General features: G+C 51.5%; 1 protein-coding gene across 1 annotated transcript in view; it reads right to left on the bottom strand.

Annotated features, from left to right (window-relative positions):
- Positions 1 to 11,299, bottom strand: part of SPR (sepiapterin reductase) — a 104,890-nt gene extending 93,591 nt beyond the window's left edge. Inside the window, exon 1 of the mRNA XM_069632301.1 lies at positions 10,820 to 11,299. Coding sequence (XP_069488402.1) covers positions 10,820 to 11,144 — 325 coding nt within the window. The 5' untranslated portion in view covers positions 11,145 to 11,299. The remainder of the gene's footprint in view (positions 1 to 10,819) is intronic.
- Between the last annotated feature and the right edge of the window lie 2,938 nt (positions 11,300 to 14,237).

Below are 14,237 nucleotides of genomic sequence, written 5' to 3'. Positions count from 1 at the left end.
TCCATGACCCTCAGTCTAGCTTCAGAGCAGCCAGAGGCACGGAAACTGCTCTCCTGATCACCTATGAAGATCTGTTCACTAATCACTAACCTTCCCTCTGTCCTCATCCTCCTTCAACTTTCCTCTGCTTTTGACAAGGCCAATCACGCCATCCTGATCAATCGACCCTGTAAGAACCTGGGCATCACTGATCAGGCCCTGAAGTGGTTGTCCTTCTTCCTCCTAGACCGATCCTCCCAGGTCCAACTTGGGTCCTTTCTCTCCACCACCTCTCTCTCCACATGTGGTGTTCCCCAGTAGTCTAACCTTTCACCCAGGTTGTTCAAGGTCTACTTTGCCCATTTGGTCCAACTTATCTACACCTTCTCCAGTGTTATGCGAGTGACACTCAGCTCTCTTCCAGGCTCCCCTCAGCCTCCTCTCCTCTCTCGCTCATTCCTGACTGTCTATCCGCAATTCAGCATTGGTGCGCCTCTAATGATCTCTGCCTTAATGCCAGTAAGGCAGAGATCCTTCTCATTGGGACTTCTGCTCCTGCTTTCACTATCTCACGCTGGTCACCCTCCTTGGGTCCTCTTCCTTCATCTTTCAGCGAGGCAAAAACCCTTGGTGTCATCTTTGACTCCACATCAAGGTCCTTGCCAAGAAGGCCCACTACCAGCTGAACCTTCTCAGCGGTACTCTTACTTTTTCTCACCTTCCTCCAGAAGCTCACTGTCTCCAGAACCCTGGTTCTCTCAAGGCTGGACTACTGCAATAGTCCCTTTCTCAATCTGCCTTCCTCTACTATCTGCCCTCTGCAACTAATCCAGAACAGGACTGCGAGACTTGTCGTTGGCATCAAGCCCAGGGATCGTATCTCTCCAGCCCTGAAATCTCTTCACTGGCTCCCAGTGGCTGCAAGGATCATGTTCAAGACCCTCTGCATCGTCCAAAAGGCCTTCTGGGGCCTGGGCCCGCACTACATCCAACTCTCTCTTGCTAAACACCTTCCCTCTCGAGTTGAGCCCTTCGCTCAGCCACCTCTAACTCTCTGTGGGTCAGACACTTCTCCATGCAGAGAGTGGGGAGCAGATCTCTCTCCTCTGCAAGTGCCTCCCTCTGGAATGGCCTCCCTGTCCCTCTCAAACTTTAGCCGGATCACCAGAAGTTCCAGAAATCAGCTCAAGACCTTCCTTCTCTCTCTTTATCCCCTACTGACCTAACTGTCCGCTGCGCTGACTGGTGGCCCGGCTACCCTCAGAGTCTCATTGGGTACCAGGCCCTTCCACAGCCAGTTGCCCCTGCACTGCCTCCGGGCCTACCACACGCTTAAGGACTGTAACTGTAACCCAACCATCCCCAGCCTCCTTGCACTTACCCAGCGCTGTGCTGCCCTCGCTGCACTTCCCCTCTTCCCTCTCAGCTGCACTTTCCCCTCTCCCCCCCTGCACTTTAGTTTCACCTTGCACAATCTGAATGACACAAGGCCTTTTAAGTTTGTTTTGTCCTCCCTTTGTCTTCCCTACTTTGTCTTGTCATGCCTAGAAACATTTGTGTACAAGCGCGTTATAAATGACTTCTCAGATCATATCTCCTGCCTCGGCAGCCCCACACCCACTGCCTAGCCCTTGGTGATTCTTTGGCCCGTATGGCTACCGGATTGATCGACAACTGCAATGGCCCTGGGGCGGCCGACCTACTCCTAGCATCTGCTACTCGGCCTCCAGGAACACTCTCTGAGAGGAGAGCGAAGACTGCCCCTTGCGCTGCCTGGCACCATTGATGAATTTTAACCCACAGGGGCAGCTCAAGAAAGTGCCACTCCCTCAGGTAAGTCTTTTTCTTTTCTTGCAATCTCCCCTGCCTCTTTTACCTCTCTCCTTTTTTAACAGTCTTTTTTAACTGTGTTTTTCTTTCAAATGCTTTCAGGATTCTTTTCTCCCCTTCCCAACCTATTCCTAGCCAGGGGAGTTATTTTCCATTTTTTTTTCTTACTTTACTAAACATTCCATCAAGCCCCATGGTGGACTGAATGGTTAAGTCCAAATAAACAGACACAGCACATACATAAAGAAAACACACTAAGCATGTAATTAAATACCTTTTTACCCTGGGGTCTGCATGTTTATTTGTTTACTTCTATGTGTTCCCTTATGGGACAAGCATGCCGCCTCTGGTGGCCGGAACCCGTAGGGTCAGGGCAACAACATTCCTCCCTATTAGGGACATGAGGCCAAGCTTGGAGAAGGGGGTTCCTGGAAAAGCTTGCAGAAGGGGGTGCCTGCAGAAGGTCGCCCCTCAAAGGTAAGGCTGGGGAGAAAGTGTATAAAGTAGGAGCATTAAAAAGTTAACTGGAGAATCGGGGAGCTGCATATTGCTAAAGTTAATTACTTATTCAGCAGCTTCTTATTCAAAAGCCACTGTGTAAAGGGGAGAGTAGAAGGGGTAGGGATGATCAGGAGAGTTGAGTGGTCATCAAAAGGTGCAGTTGAGGTCAAGAATCTTGAAAGGATAGCTCAGTGGCAACGTTCTCACCTTGGAAGCAAGACAACACGGAGCAGCACAGGTTCGATCCCCGGGTCCATGCTTAGAAACCTCTGAGTATTAAGCACGTTACAAATAACTTATCATATCATGAGTGAGGAGAGGATAGCAGCAGAAAGCTGGAGTGGTGACAAGTGGCAGTCAGTAGGTCAGGGCTTTAAGTGGGTCAGGGCAAGCCAGGCCATAGCTCTGGCAGTCTGCAAAATGTATTCCTGAACCGGGTTCCCTCTGCTCACCAGCTACAACAATACGCATCGTTCAGCAATGCATTTAAGGTGAGGCTCTCCATATGTAAGACTCGAGGCTAGTAATAATGTTACTGTTAAGCGGAGTGTTGTGACGGACACATGAAATGTGCACTAATCCTACCATCCTTTCCATGCTCGAAAGAATGTAATTATTGAATCAATATCACAGCAATATTTGTCAATATAAAATCTGTGGTCATTCTTATTCTCCCAAAATGCTCTTAGATGCAACTCAGCCAGTTTGACCCTCGCTTACACGTGGCTTTATTTATAGAACGAGTGTGATTTACTCATTGACTGAATTGATAATATACTGAGAGAGTCTTATAGACGGCAATTTATTCAACAACTGAGCCAAATGGATATTTACAATGTGCAGACTGGATGCAACCAAGGCCACCAGAGTCCGTGCCGATTGGCCAAAGGGCATCGTTGTTGTGTCTCGTGATCAGTGGCGTACCGAGCAGGGGCGAGGGGAACCAGCTTCCCCCCAGTGGCCCTTTCAGTAGCCTGACTGGGACATATGAACTGGCGGCTGGGCACAATGATTCATTGTCCTCCTAGCAGAGGGACACCTTTGCCATTATGCACCCCCTTTGTTAATGAGGTGCCGAACGGGAGGTGTCCCACTGCCAGGACAATTGGGTGCCGGCGGGAGGTGTCCCGCTGCCAGGACATTTGTGCCGGCGGCTGGGCACAATTATTAATTGTCCTGGCAGCGGGTCATCTGCTGTTCAGCACCCTCATTGACAATGAGGGTGGCGAACTGGAGGTGTCCCGCTACTATCTTTCCGAAGATGGACTAGTAAGTGTACTCCGGAATGGAGCTGGAGGGGTACACAGGAACGCGGTTTCATTTTTTTAATAAATTCATGCCACAGTAACAAAGGGCTAGACTGGCTTCCTCCAAATGCCAGTCTAGCCAAGTAATAACGCATAGCATACTTGATTTAAAACCAAGAAGGATTATTGTTATTACTTGGCTAGCATCAGGGCCTTTCAACCTTTTCAAATAAAAGGGGCCTCAAGGGGCCACCCAGCTACTGCCCCTAAGTGCCAGTCAGGAGCCTTGTAAGACTGCAGTATATTAATTGCTCTAAATGTGCGCTTTGCAGCGCTGGCATTACAAGCTGTGTTTTCTCGAGCCCTTCAGGCTCTCACTTCCCACGGAATATACAGAAGTATTATCACATCATTGCCTTCTAACATTGGTTCCTACACATCAACCATTTGTTGAAAAAAACGATTTAGAGCTCTTCAGAGGGCATTTCGTGTTTAAGCCTCCTACTGGCTAGCCATCTCATGATAATCGGCAGCTATTAAGCTTATCTTTCTAGGCATTGTAAAGTATACACTTCAAGGGTGCCTCAGACTATTTTCAGTCTAAGAGGGAGCCCCCAACATCATATTGAAATGGGCCCCACACATCTCCAGCGGGGGCTGGGGCAGCCAGCGTAGCCCTTTCTTACTGTGGCATTACATTTCTTCTGGGCAACCATTCTCAACCGTCTCTTTTCCGTCACGCAGAGAAAGTTGCAGGTCAGTGGCCACGCCCTCTTGTTGTACCGGAAAGGTGAGGTATTTATGGTGGGTGGAGCAGAGGCAGTCAAGATACTGTTAAGTTTCGTCATGAATAGGTCATTCCTCAAACATGGGCGCAAGATAATGGGAGAGGAGAGTGAATGGCTGATTACTTACCGGTAATCTTCATTACTCCTAGTCCTACTCTTCCTCATCACAGTACTCACTTCATGAGGCCCCGGCCTCCGACACAGGACCTTCTTCTATTTCTTTAAATTCCTATAACTCCTCCCCCACATCCACGTCACTCAGTTTCATATTACCAAGCCAGAGCATGGGACCTTCCCTGCAGGGAGGGTGAGGATGGTCATCAGTACTGTGACGAGGAAGAGTAGGACTAAGAGTAATGAATATTACCAGTAAGTAATCAGAGCATTACCTCCACGTCCACTCTTCCTCGTCCCAGTACTCACTTCGTTAGGTATACCAAAGTAGCAACGGGGAAAAGGTCCCAATGAGACACAGAGCTAAAAACAGTGCAGCAAACACACCCACAATAACTCTTAATTCACATTCCCACAGACAAAACTCCAACCATGAAGGAACCAACCCCCCCCCCCCCCCGAGTGGGAGAAACTCAACCCATAGCGGTTGATGAAAATGCCTAGACCAGCCAAGGCGGCAGCCATACAAATATCTTGCAGATAAAAACCCTCCTTGCATCGGCCCAGGAAGCCGCCAAACCCCTGGCGGACCGCCCCTGATCGTGCGCAGGCACAGGCAGGCCAGAAGCCACATAGGCCCTGAAGATCACAACCCGGAAACACTGGAAAATGGAAACCACAGATGCGTTATGCCCAGCCCCAGCCGGACCACAAGCAATCAGAAGACTACCAGATTGGTGGAAAAAAGCAAACCTAGCCAAATACTCCAACACGTCCCGCCGGACCTAATGTTAAGCCAAGCCACCTCCTCATGCATTCTCGGATCATGAAAGAAGTCAGGGAGAACCAGATCCTGAGAGGTGTGAAAGCTGAGATACAACCTAAGGGAGGAACTTCGGACCACACCTCAGCACCACCGAGTCTGGCAGCACCCTCAGGAAAGGAGGGTGACATAAGAGAGCCCCAACCTCCCCAAGCCTACGGGCAGAAGCGAGGGCAATAAGAAAAGCAGATTTCAGTGTAAGATGTTTGATATCAATCTCGGAAAAAAGGGCTCAAAAGGAGGCCCTTGAAGGAACCGTAATACAAGAGGGAGATCCCAAGGGGGAAGCCCTTTATCAGCACAAGGACGGGAAGAAGAAAAACCCTGGAGCAACTTCCCCACCAACACCTCCCCATCCAAGTGACCATCAGAGTGCCCCAAAAGGAATTTCATGGAGGCCCACTGAGAGCGAAGCCTGGAAAAAAACTGCCAGGCCCCTGTCAAAAGCCCTTCTGGAGGAATCGAAGGATAGCAGAGAGGCCAGAACGCAGGGGAGAGATCCCAGACCGCCCATACCAGTCTCGGAAATGGCTCCAATGCCTGCCGAACACCTTCAGAGTGGAGGGTCTTAGAGCATCCATTATGTACTCAACTACAGGATCTGAGAACCGCTGAGATATCAACCTAGACTGAGCAATAGCCACACTGCCCATTACACACGGTGGAATTCCAACTACAGATCCCCTTGAAGGGGACACGGCCAATTCGGAACCAGCAAAGGTTCCTAGGACCGAAGCTCCAACAGAGAGGGGAGCCAACTCCGGCGGGACCAGAACTGAGCTAACAACAACACAGTCACCCTGGACACTCTGATGCGCCAAAACCACCCGGGGCAGAAGGGGAATAGGCGGAAAGACAAAGGAAAACCTGATGGCCACTGTACAGAAAGGGTGCCCACCCCCAATCCCCCTGGCCTGAAACCGAGAGCAGAAGAGGGGAACTTCTGCTGAGGCCGGGGATGCAAACAGGTTTAGAACCGGGGACTCCAATCTGACACAGGTCACCGCAAAGACCTGAGCCAACAGGACCAGTTCCGCAGAGGAGTGAAAACCAGCGTCTGAGAAGATCCGCTTGAACATTGTCCACCCTTCTGATACGTGAGGCCACCAGAGACACCAGATGAGATTCCTCCCAGGTGCCTATCAGCGCTGCCAGAGCATTCAAGGAGCGGCCGCAACCCCTTTAGCAGTTGACATATGCCAAGGCCGTCGTATTGTCCGATCGGATCAAAACCGCCGACCGTCCAGCAACTCCTCGTAGTACACCAGCGCTTGGACAATGGCACAACTCTTGCCAATTGGATGATTGCCGGTTCTCCCCAGATCGCACAACCCTTGAGCTGAGAGGACCCCCAATGTAGACCCTTTCTGCTGGCATCGGTAATAAGAGAGGCCACAGGAGGAAGGACCATGCACACCTCAGCCTGTAGACCTGAAACCCCCCGCCACCATAGCAGGGAGACTCGCAGCGCTGGGGACACTGAAAACAAAACTACGAAAGCCGAGACGTCGGGAGCTAGTGGGAGAGAGTATAAGACTCCAGGGGACGTAACCGAAGACGGGCTCAAGGAACCGGAAAACACGCAAGACCCCACGTGCCCTGTAACTTCAGCAACAGGCGAGCCGAGACATACTGCCTTCTGAGAACCCAGCCCAGACCAGCCAGCAAGCGCCCCCCCTGCACAACATCCAGAGTACGCTCTCCCCAGACGTCCGGACAAGCAGTGCAGGGTCTTGAGACCTATAAGCAGGTGACACATTCTAGAAGGCATAGGGACCAGGAACACCCGCAAGTAGAAAACTTGACCCTGAACAAGGAGAGGAACGGGAAAGACGGTAACCCACAACAACCGTTCGGAGAGAACGGATCCCATGGCCAACTACTTGGACCGTGAGCTGGGTACCAAAGTCCTAACCATGCAAACCTGGACAGGAGGAGAAAGCAACGGCAACTGATACCCACCTCCGGAAGGAGCCCATTACCCAGGAAGCCGAACCCCACCGGTCCCATACACCTCCAAGAAGATAGAGACAAGGTGCCAGGGAAAACCGCCAGTCACTGCACTTGCACCAGAGGAAAATCACATGATGTTGAAGCATGCCTGTGCCACAATATAACAGCATGCTTGTCAGCCCACGAAAAGATCCGACTTATCAAAGGAAGATACAGGACAGCCCAGAAGTCCAGCAGACCATGGCCCCCCCAGCCGACAGAGGAGCCACCAGGCTGGCGTCAAAAGGGCAGAGTACGGTCACAAAGCGGGGCAAAGCAATCCATCCCGGATAGCAGACATCAAAGGCATCCCCCCACTTGGGGTATGCCTACACTGGAAAAACCCACTGAAGTGACATCCCCCTCCACCGGCACCAGGGGCTCCGAGAACCCCTCTAAGCACAGATATGTGCCACCATGTGCCATATCACTTCCCACAAGTCTGAGAGGAGGCGTGAAAGCAACACGTCGGCACCGGAGGACCTAGGCCCTAAAAGAAGAGACACTGGGAACCCTTTGAATGGCCATTACTTCCATTATGCATTTTCTATAATTCCATGCCAGACAAGGGAAAAGAAAATCATCTCCTTTGACCTTCCCTCGTGCAGTTCAAAGAGGACAGGACAAGGAGTCTGCGTCCATAGCTAGCACAGACCCAAACACACCACTAACTCGCCACATGACTGAGAGGTGGCTTGAGCCCTGTATCCAGTAGCTGGTAGCCCCAAGCTCTAAATCGTTCCAATGCGTCAGTCTGGGAAGGATGAAGGGATGAGTCAGCACCGTAGAGACTCGAACCCGAAGTGTAGACTATGCCAAGCCGGTACCTTTCCGGCCGCTTGCAGACGTGTCCAAATCCGTGCCGTTTTCACAGGCTGCACGCAAAGAATGCAGCCAACATCCGGTGCATCCTGGGCTGCGTGTGTCTGAGGAGCGGGTGGTATGTGACATGCCTGTGACAGTACAGAGCCCCCGCACTTTCAAAAACTCTCTGCCACCGTCACCCCACGACAAGAAGCAGAGAGGCCTCACAACAAAAAGGGAAGGCTAGCCCATACTGCCAAGTGCTTGCCATTATTTCCAATAAAGATGTGTACACAGAGCATGAGGAAACGGCATGTTGAAGGAGTCAAGATGGCCATACCAGCAGGAGAGGGGAAAAATATCAAGCACAGTCCTCCACTCTCCTTACCTTCCCTCAGAGAATGCAGCTAACATCCGGTACATCCTGTGCTGTGTGTGTCTGAGGAGCGGGTAGTATGTGACATGCCTGCGACAGAACAGAGCCCCCGCACTTTCAAAGACTCTCTGCCACTGTCACCCCACGACAAGAAGCAGAGAGGCCACACAACAAAAGGGAAGGCTAGCCCATACTGCCAAGTGCTTGCCATCATTTCCAATAAAGATGTGTACACAGAGCACGAGGAAAAGGCCTGTTGAATCAAGATGGCCAAAAACAGGAGGAGAGGGGAAAAACATCAAGCCCTGTCCTCCCCTCTCCTTACCTTCCCCGGGCCGTGCAGGACCCGGGACACAATGCTCCCGCTGCGGTCCAGAGCCCAGCAAAGAACCGAGCGAGGCATTCCCACTCAACGGTGACGCCAAGAGCCGCAGGTGGCCCAGGAGCAACGCCGCACCTGAGGGAGCCGAGGGCCCCGCCACACACCCCCCCCCCCCCAGGGGGCCAGCAATCGGTGCTCCCCAGTGCCCCACACCGGGACAAAAAAGTCCAACCTGCCGGAGGCAGGAAAAATTAAACTGAGTGACGTGGATGTGGGGGAGGAGTAATAGGAATTTAAAGAAATAGAAGAAGGTCCTGTGTCGGAGGCAGGGGCCCTCATGAAGTGAGTACTGGGATGAGGAAGAGTGGACGTGGAGGTAGTGATGGTTATGGCTTCCCAGGAGGCTGAAACTTTCTCGGTGAGGTACCCAGCATCCCAAATAGAACATAGACTTCAGCAAATGGTGAGTGTGTCACACAGGCAATGCCCCCGAAAAGGCGGTTACTGTGACTGGAGAAATAGGCCACGTCCATCATGCAAGCCCCGCCCCCACACCCCACTTGAAGAACTGCCACAGCAGCAGGGAGCATCGTTGGGTTGTTTCCTGGGATGGGAAGTGGTCGTGGGAGAGAGGCACGCAGTCCGTGGCGCTTCAAGGCCTTGGGTTTCGGAGGCGGCAGACGGAGTGCGAGCCCCCGGGAGATTGGGGACTGAACGTTGAAGTGCGGTCGGCATGTTTCGGGTCGGTGGTTGGGCTGTTGAGAGGTGTTGCGCGGATGGCGGATGCGATTGGTAGTGGCGGGAGTAGCGGAGCTGAGGTCGGGGTGTGAGTTGGTGGGGGGCGTTTGTGGCAGGGTAGCTGTAGGTGTGGATTGGTTGGGTGTGGTTTGTGGTAGGGTGGCTGGTGGTGTTGGATTGGGGGTGGTGGTTGTTTGTGGTTTGGTGGCTGGAGGTGCGTGTGGTAGTGTGGGTGTCGCTCGGGTTGGTCGCGGTGGGTGGGCGGCAGCACGCGGTGCCTCGCCTGAAGCGCATGTGTAGGCGTACGGGCTGGGGTCTCGCGGGTCTGCGCGCCGGTCTCCGGGCTCGCTGGGTGGTGAGTGTTTGGGGTGTTGTGTCTGTTGGTGTGGGTTGGCGGGGTGTGGTTATTTGCGGTGGGGTTGCGGGTGGCTGGTGTTGGATTGGTGGGGTGTGGTTGTTTGTGGTGGGGTTGCAGGTGGCTGGTGTTGATTTGGGGGTAGTGGTTGTTTGTGGTTTGGTGGCTAGAGGTTCGTGTGGGAGTGTGGGTGTCGCTCGGGTTGGTCGCGGTGGGTAGGCAGCAGCGCGCGGTGCCTCGCCTGAAGCGCATGTGTAGGCGTACGGGCTGGGGTCTCGCGGGTCTGCGTGCCAGTCTCCGGGCTCGCTGGGTGGTGTGTGTTTGGGGTGTTGTGTCTGTTGGTGTGGATTGGTGGGGTGTGGTTGTTTGCGGTGGGGTTGCGGGTGGCTGGTGTTGGATTGGTGGGGTATGGTTGTTTTGCGGTGGAGTTGCGGGTGGCTGGTGTTGAATTGGGGGTAGTGGTTGTTTGTGGTTTGGTGGTTCATGTGGTAGTGTGGGTGTTGCTCGGGTTGGTCGCGGTGGGTGAGCGGCAGCGCGCGGTGCCTCGCCTGAAGCACATGTGTAGGCGTACGGGCTGGGGTCTCGCGGGTCTGCGCGCTGGTCTCCGGGCTCGCTGGGTGGTGTGTGTTTGGGGTGTTGTGTCTGTTGGTGTGGATTGGTGGGGTGTGGTTGTTTGCGGTGGGATTGCGGGTGGCTGGTGTTGGATTGGTGGGGTGTGGTTGTTTGTGTGGAAGTGTGGCCTGTGTGTTGATTGGTGGGGATGGTGCACATCATCCTATAGGATGGGGAAGCGCCTGCGTGGGTCCGCCCACGCTTCCGATAATTAAGAAGAAGAAGAAGGAGAGGAAGCAACACTTAAAGCGGCGATAACGAGGTGCTATCAGTGAGTAGCAGTACGGAACAGGGAAAGGCGGGGCGAGCAGAGGGGCCCAGCAGCACGTCCCCTTTACCTGCATTGTGGATGAGCAGGAGCCTCTCCTGGCCCTGGGGCAGCTCTCGTGCCGACCGCTCCGCCCTCCGCAGCCCCTCCTCGGTGCCGAGATCGACGGCCTCGCACCTCACTTCAAGCCCGGGGCAGGCGGCACGCAACTCCCCTGCCACGCCGGCCAGGCCCTCGGCGGAGCGGGCAAGCAGCAGGAAGCAGGAACCGGGCCCTCGCACTCGGGAGCAGAGGGCCAGAGCCAGGCTGCGACCCAGGCCTCGGGAGGCGCCTGTCAGCACGCAGGCCACGGTGCCCAGTGGCTGAGCTTTATCGCCGCCGTTGCCGGGCTCCATCTCTGCCCTCACCGAGCCCCTGACCCTGCAGCCGCCGAACTGTCACTGCACTTGCCAGGTTTACACCAGGGGCGGGTCCGGCCGGCCTCCAGCCTCCTCCCCCATCCGCTCAGACACACCACCGCCTCCTTCACAGCAGCGAGAGATCACAGAACGGGCCTCGAGGCGCGGCAACACGCGGGTGAACGGCAGCGGCTGAATTCATTATATGTTTTTCTTAGAGTTGCCGGGTCTCGTGGCTGTGGCAACAAACGTAGACCTGAGCCACAAGAGTCTCTGACTACATTGGTGTGAAGTCATATAGTCTTTCTCCTATACAAGGCACCTATTTTTAAATATATACATTTGTTTTTATTTTTTTTCACGTTTTAGACATAAAAGGCGTCCACCTTTTATATTTAGTAAGCAATGTGTTAGTTCCCTTTGGGGAAAATCATAATTCCCCAGTGAACTTTCATGAGTTAATGTTAAAGGATATTTGTACCGCAACTATCACCACCAGAGTGGTCCCCTGGCGGCTCTGAAAGAGGAAGAGTTAGTTGGAATAAGCTGGAAAAGTGCAAAAGAGCAGTGATGTGCTGTTGGCTGGGCTTGGAGTGTTTTACGCTCAGTAGTCGTTGTGTGCTGTTGTGCAAGTCTGTGTGTTTTGTTTTGTTGTTGCAGTGTAACGAAGTTTGTGCGGGTTGTTGTGTTTTAGGATAGTGGTTGTGTTTGGTTAGCGTTTGAGAGGTGTATGCAGAGGGGTGAAATTGTAAGTGGATTGGTTAATTAGCATTGCTATCCTTGAAATTATGTCTAGGTGTGTTGCCTGCTTTCATTCACTATTCCATCTGAATGTGGCACCTGCTAATCCCCATGCCCTATCTACCTGCAAGGCAGGCTACTGATCATTATTACATCTCAGTGTGGCACAACATTCCCAGTTTCATCCAAGCGTGGTGTATGCTAACATTCACATTTCCATCTGTATGTGATGCTGGCTAAAGTTGAGAATTTCACCTAGGTGTCGCACATGCTAACTGTTAGGGAGAATTCTCATAAATGTTCTAATTCCCTTCACCTCAGAGACCCCCAGCAACTTTGCTGGATTTTGGGGACTTGATTTTTTTTTTTTTTTAACCTGGAAAGAGTGCGAGCTTATTTTCCCACTCTTTTATGTATTTTGATGTGTGTTTTTCACTTGTGTTCTTTTGATTATGGAGTTTTAGATATAGGCATCATCTTTTCATGTGTTACACAGCACCCTCAGTACAGTGACACTATGATGTATTTTTGACTTCCAAAGGTTTATATACCTTCACTGAGATAAACTACGGTTTCCCAGAGAATGTAAAGTGAAATTGACTTTATTAGTCTTTCCAAATTCATAGACCCAGCACACACCATCTTACAATGGAGTGCTGGAGGAGTTATATTGAATCTCCTGTGTCTAAATACTCATGTAGCAGTCAAATGCTACCCTTTCCTATAAGGCTGGTGGCAGTGGTTTTACAACGAACTACCATGATTTTTCCCGACTGCGAACCCCGGTAGCTAAAAATCACTGGAGCCATGTTTTTCAAAATCGCGCCTTAAGCCACTTTGTTTAAACAGCTCCTGGACTTTTTTTTTTTTTAAATTTTATTTTGCCGTTTCTTTTTGGAAAGGTCCTTCTAGTGTTTTGTGACCAGCTTGTGTGCTTGAATCTACAGCTACTGGAACGGAAGTGACTCCATCTTGTTTGCTTTTTCGATGAACGTTCGCCAAGAACTTATCTGTATTAATCTGACTAATTGAGCGGTAGCTGGAGGGTACATTTCCATTTTCCCCCTTCTTTAAGAATACAGAAATGGTAGCATGATTAGTGGTTGATGGTAACCAGTATTAAAGTGTTCATCTTTTGAGAAGGTCACTGCGCGCCAAACCAGGTTTGGTCCCTTTGTTTGTGTGCCTTTGGCGGGCTTCAGGACTGAAGACCGCCTCTGGCGTCTGAGTGTCGGGTGGGCAGGAAGGGAGGGAGGTGCCCGAAACTCCCTGTGCTTGGTCTCCTGGGAGACTCAAATGCACTCTGGCGTGATTGATTTGCTGACTGTCCGGCAAGGACAGCCATCCTGCTGGGTGAGTGACAACTCGGCTGGAATGAAAATGAGAAAACTGTTTAAAAGGAGAGTCTCTTGGACTGGAAAGCAGAGTCGACCACTGGAATGAAAGAACCGAAGAGCTGGAATAGGACGGCTGCTGCAATTCCTGGACCGTTGGTTTACAACTCTATCCCTGTCCTCTCTGAAATAATCTCCTTCATCTCCTTCAAATTCATCTCCTTCAAATTACGTAACTCTTTCGTATCTGTGCATACCGGGTCACTTAAGTCCTTCGTGACTTCTTTAATTCGTCTCTCCAAGTCCAACCTCATGTTCTCCACCTTCTTCCTCTCCCCACAGGACAGTCCCAAGACTAAACCTCTCATGGTACACTTAAAACCTTCCAAAATAATTCTAGTACTTAGTTCACCTGTGTGGTTTTACGTCACAAAGTGACTAGCTTCCGATATAATCCTCTCAGTATTTCCTCATCATGTAGGATTGAAGTGTTAATTCTCCATGTAAATGATTAACAGATTGCAAGTCTAGTTTCAGAGCCATAGACACAGGTGGACGATCTGTAACCAGAATATTACCGATCTCGCATGTTCTACAATTTTCAGTCATCTTTCCACCGGTTAGTATCAAATCTATGTGAGAAAAAGTTGCATGTGCGCCGGAGTAGAAACTGAATTCTTTCAAGTCAGGGTGCTTCAGTCACCAGCAGTCTTTCAAATTGTGCTCTTCCACCAGGGCACAGAGCGAGGGGAAAAAAATGTTTATCTGTCCTCTTTACCTTCTAATCCCACTGCGATCTAAGGCGCTCATTTACGTTCACTATTTGTGATGTCAGTCCATCAGAGCCCCCACCCCACTTTTTTTAGGTCTTGTACTCTGCGAGGAGAGACAGTCTTGAAGGCTTAGTGGGGTCAGACGATGTGTCGGTGTTTACATGAGAGCACACCCATATAGGGCCTGATTCATGGACGTGTTTTATAATGGCTCAAACCCATAGGAAAACGTTCTGTGAATC

This window comes from Ambystoma mexicanum, chromosome 6q (assembly GCF_040938575.1).
Source record: "Ambystoma mexicanum isolate Mex_15411 chromosome 6q, UKY_AmexF1_1, whole genome shotgun sequence".
Lineage (NCBI taxonomy): Eukaryota > Metazoa > Chordata > Amphibia > Caudata > Ambystomatidae > Ambystoma > Ambystoma mexicanum.
This window is presented reverse-complemented; position numbering and strand designations above follow the sequence as displayed.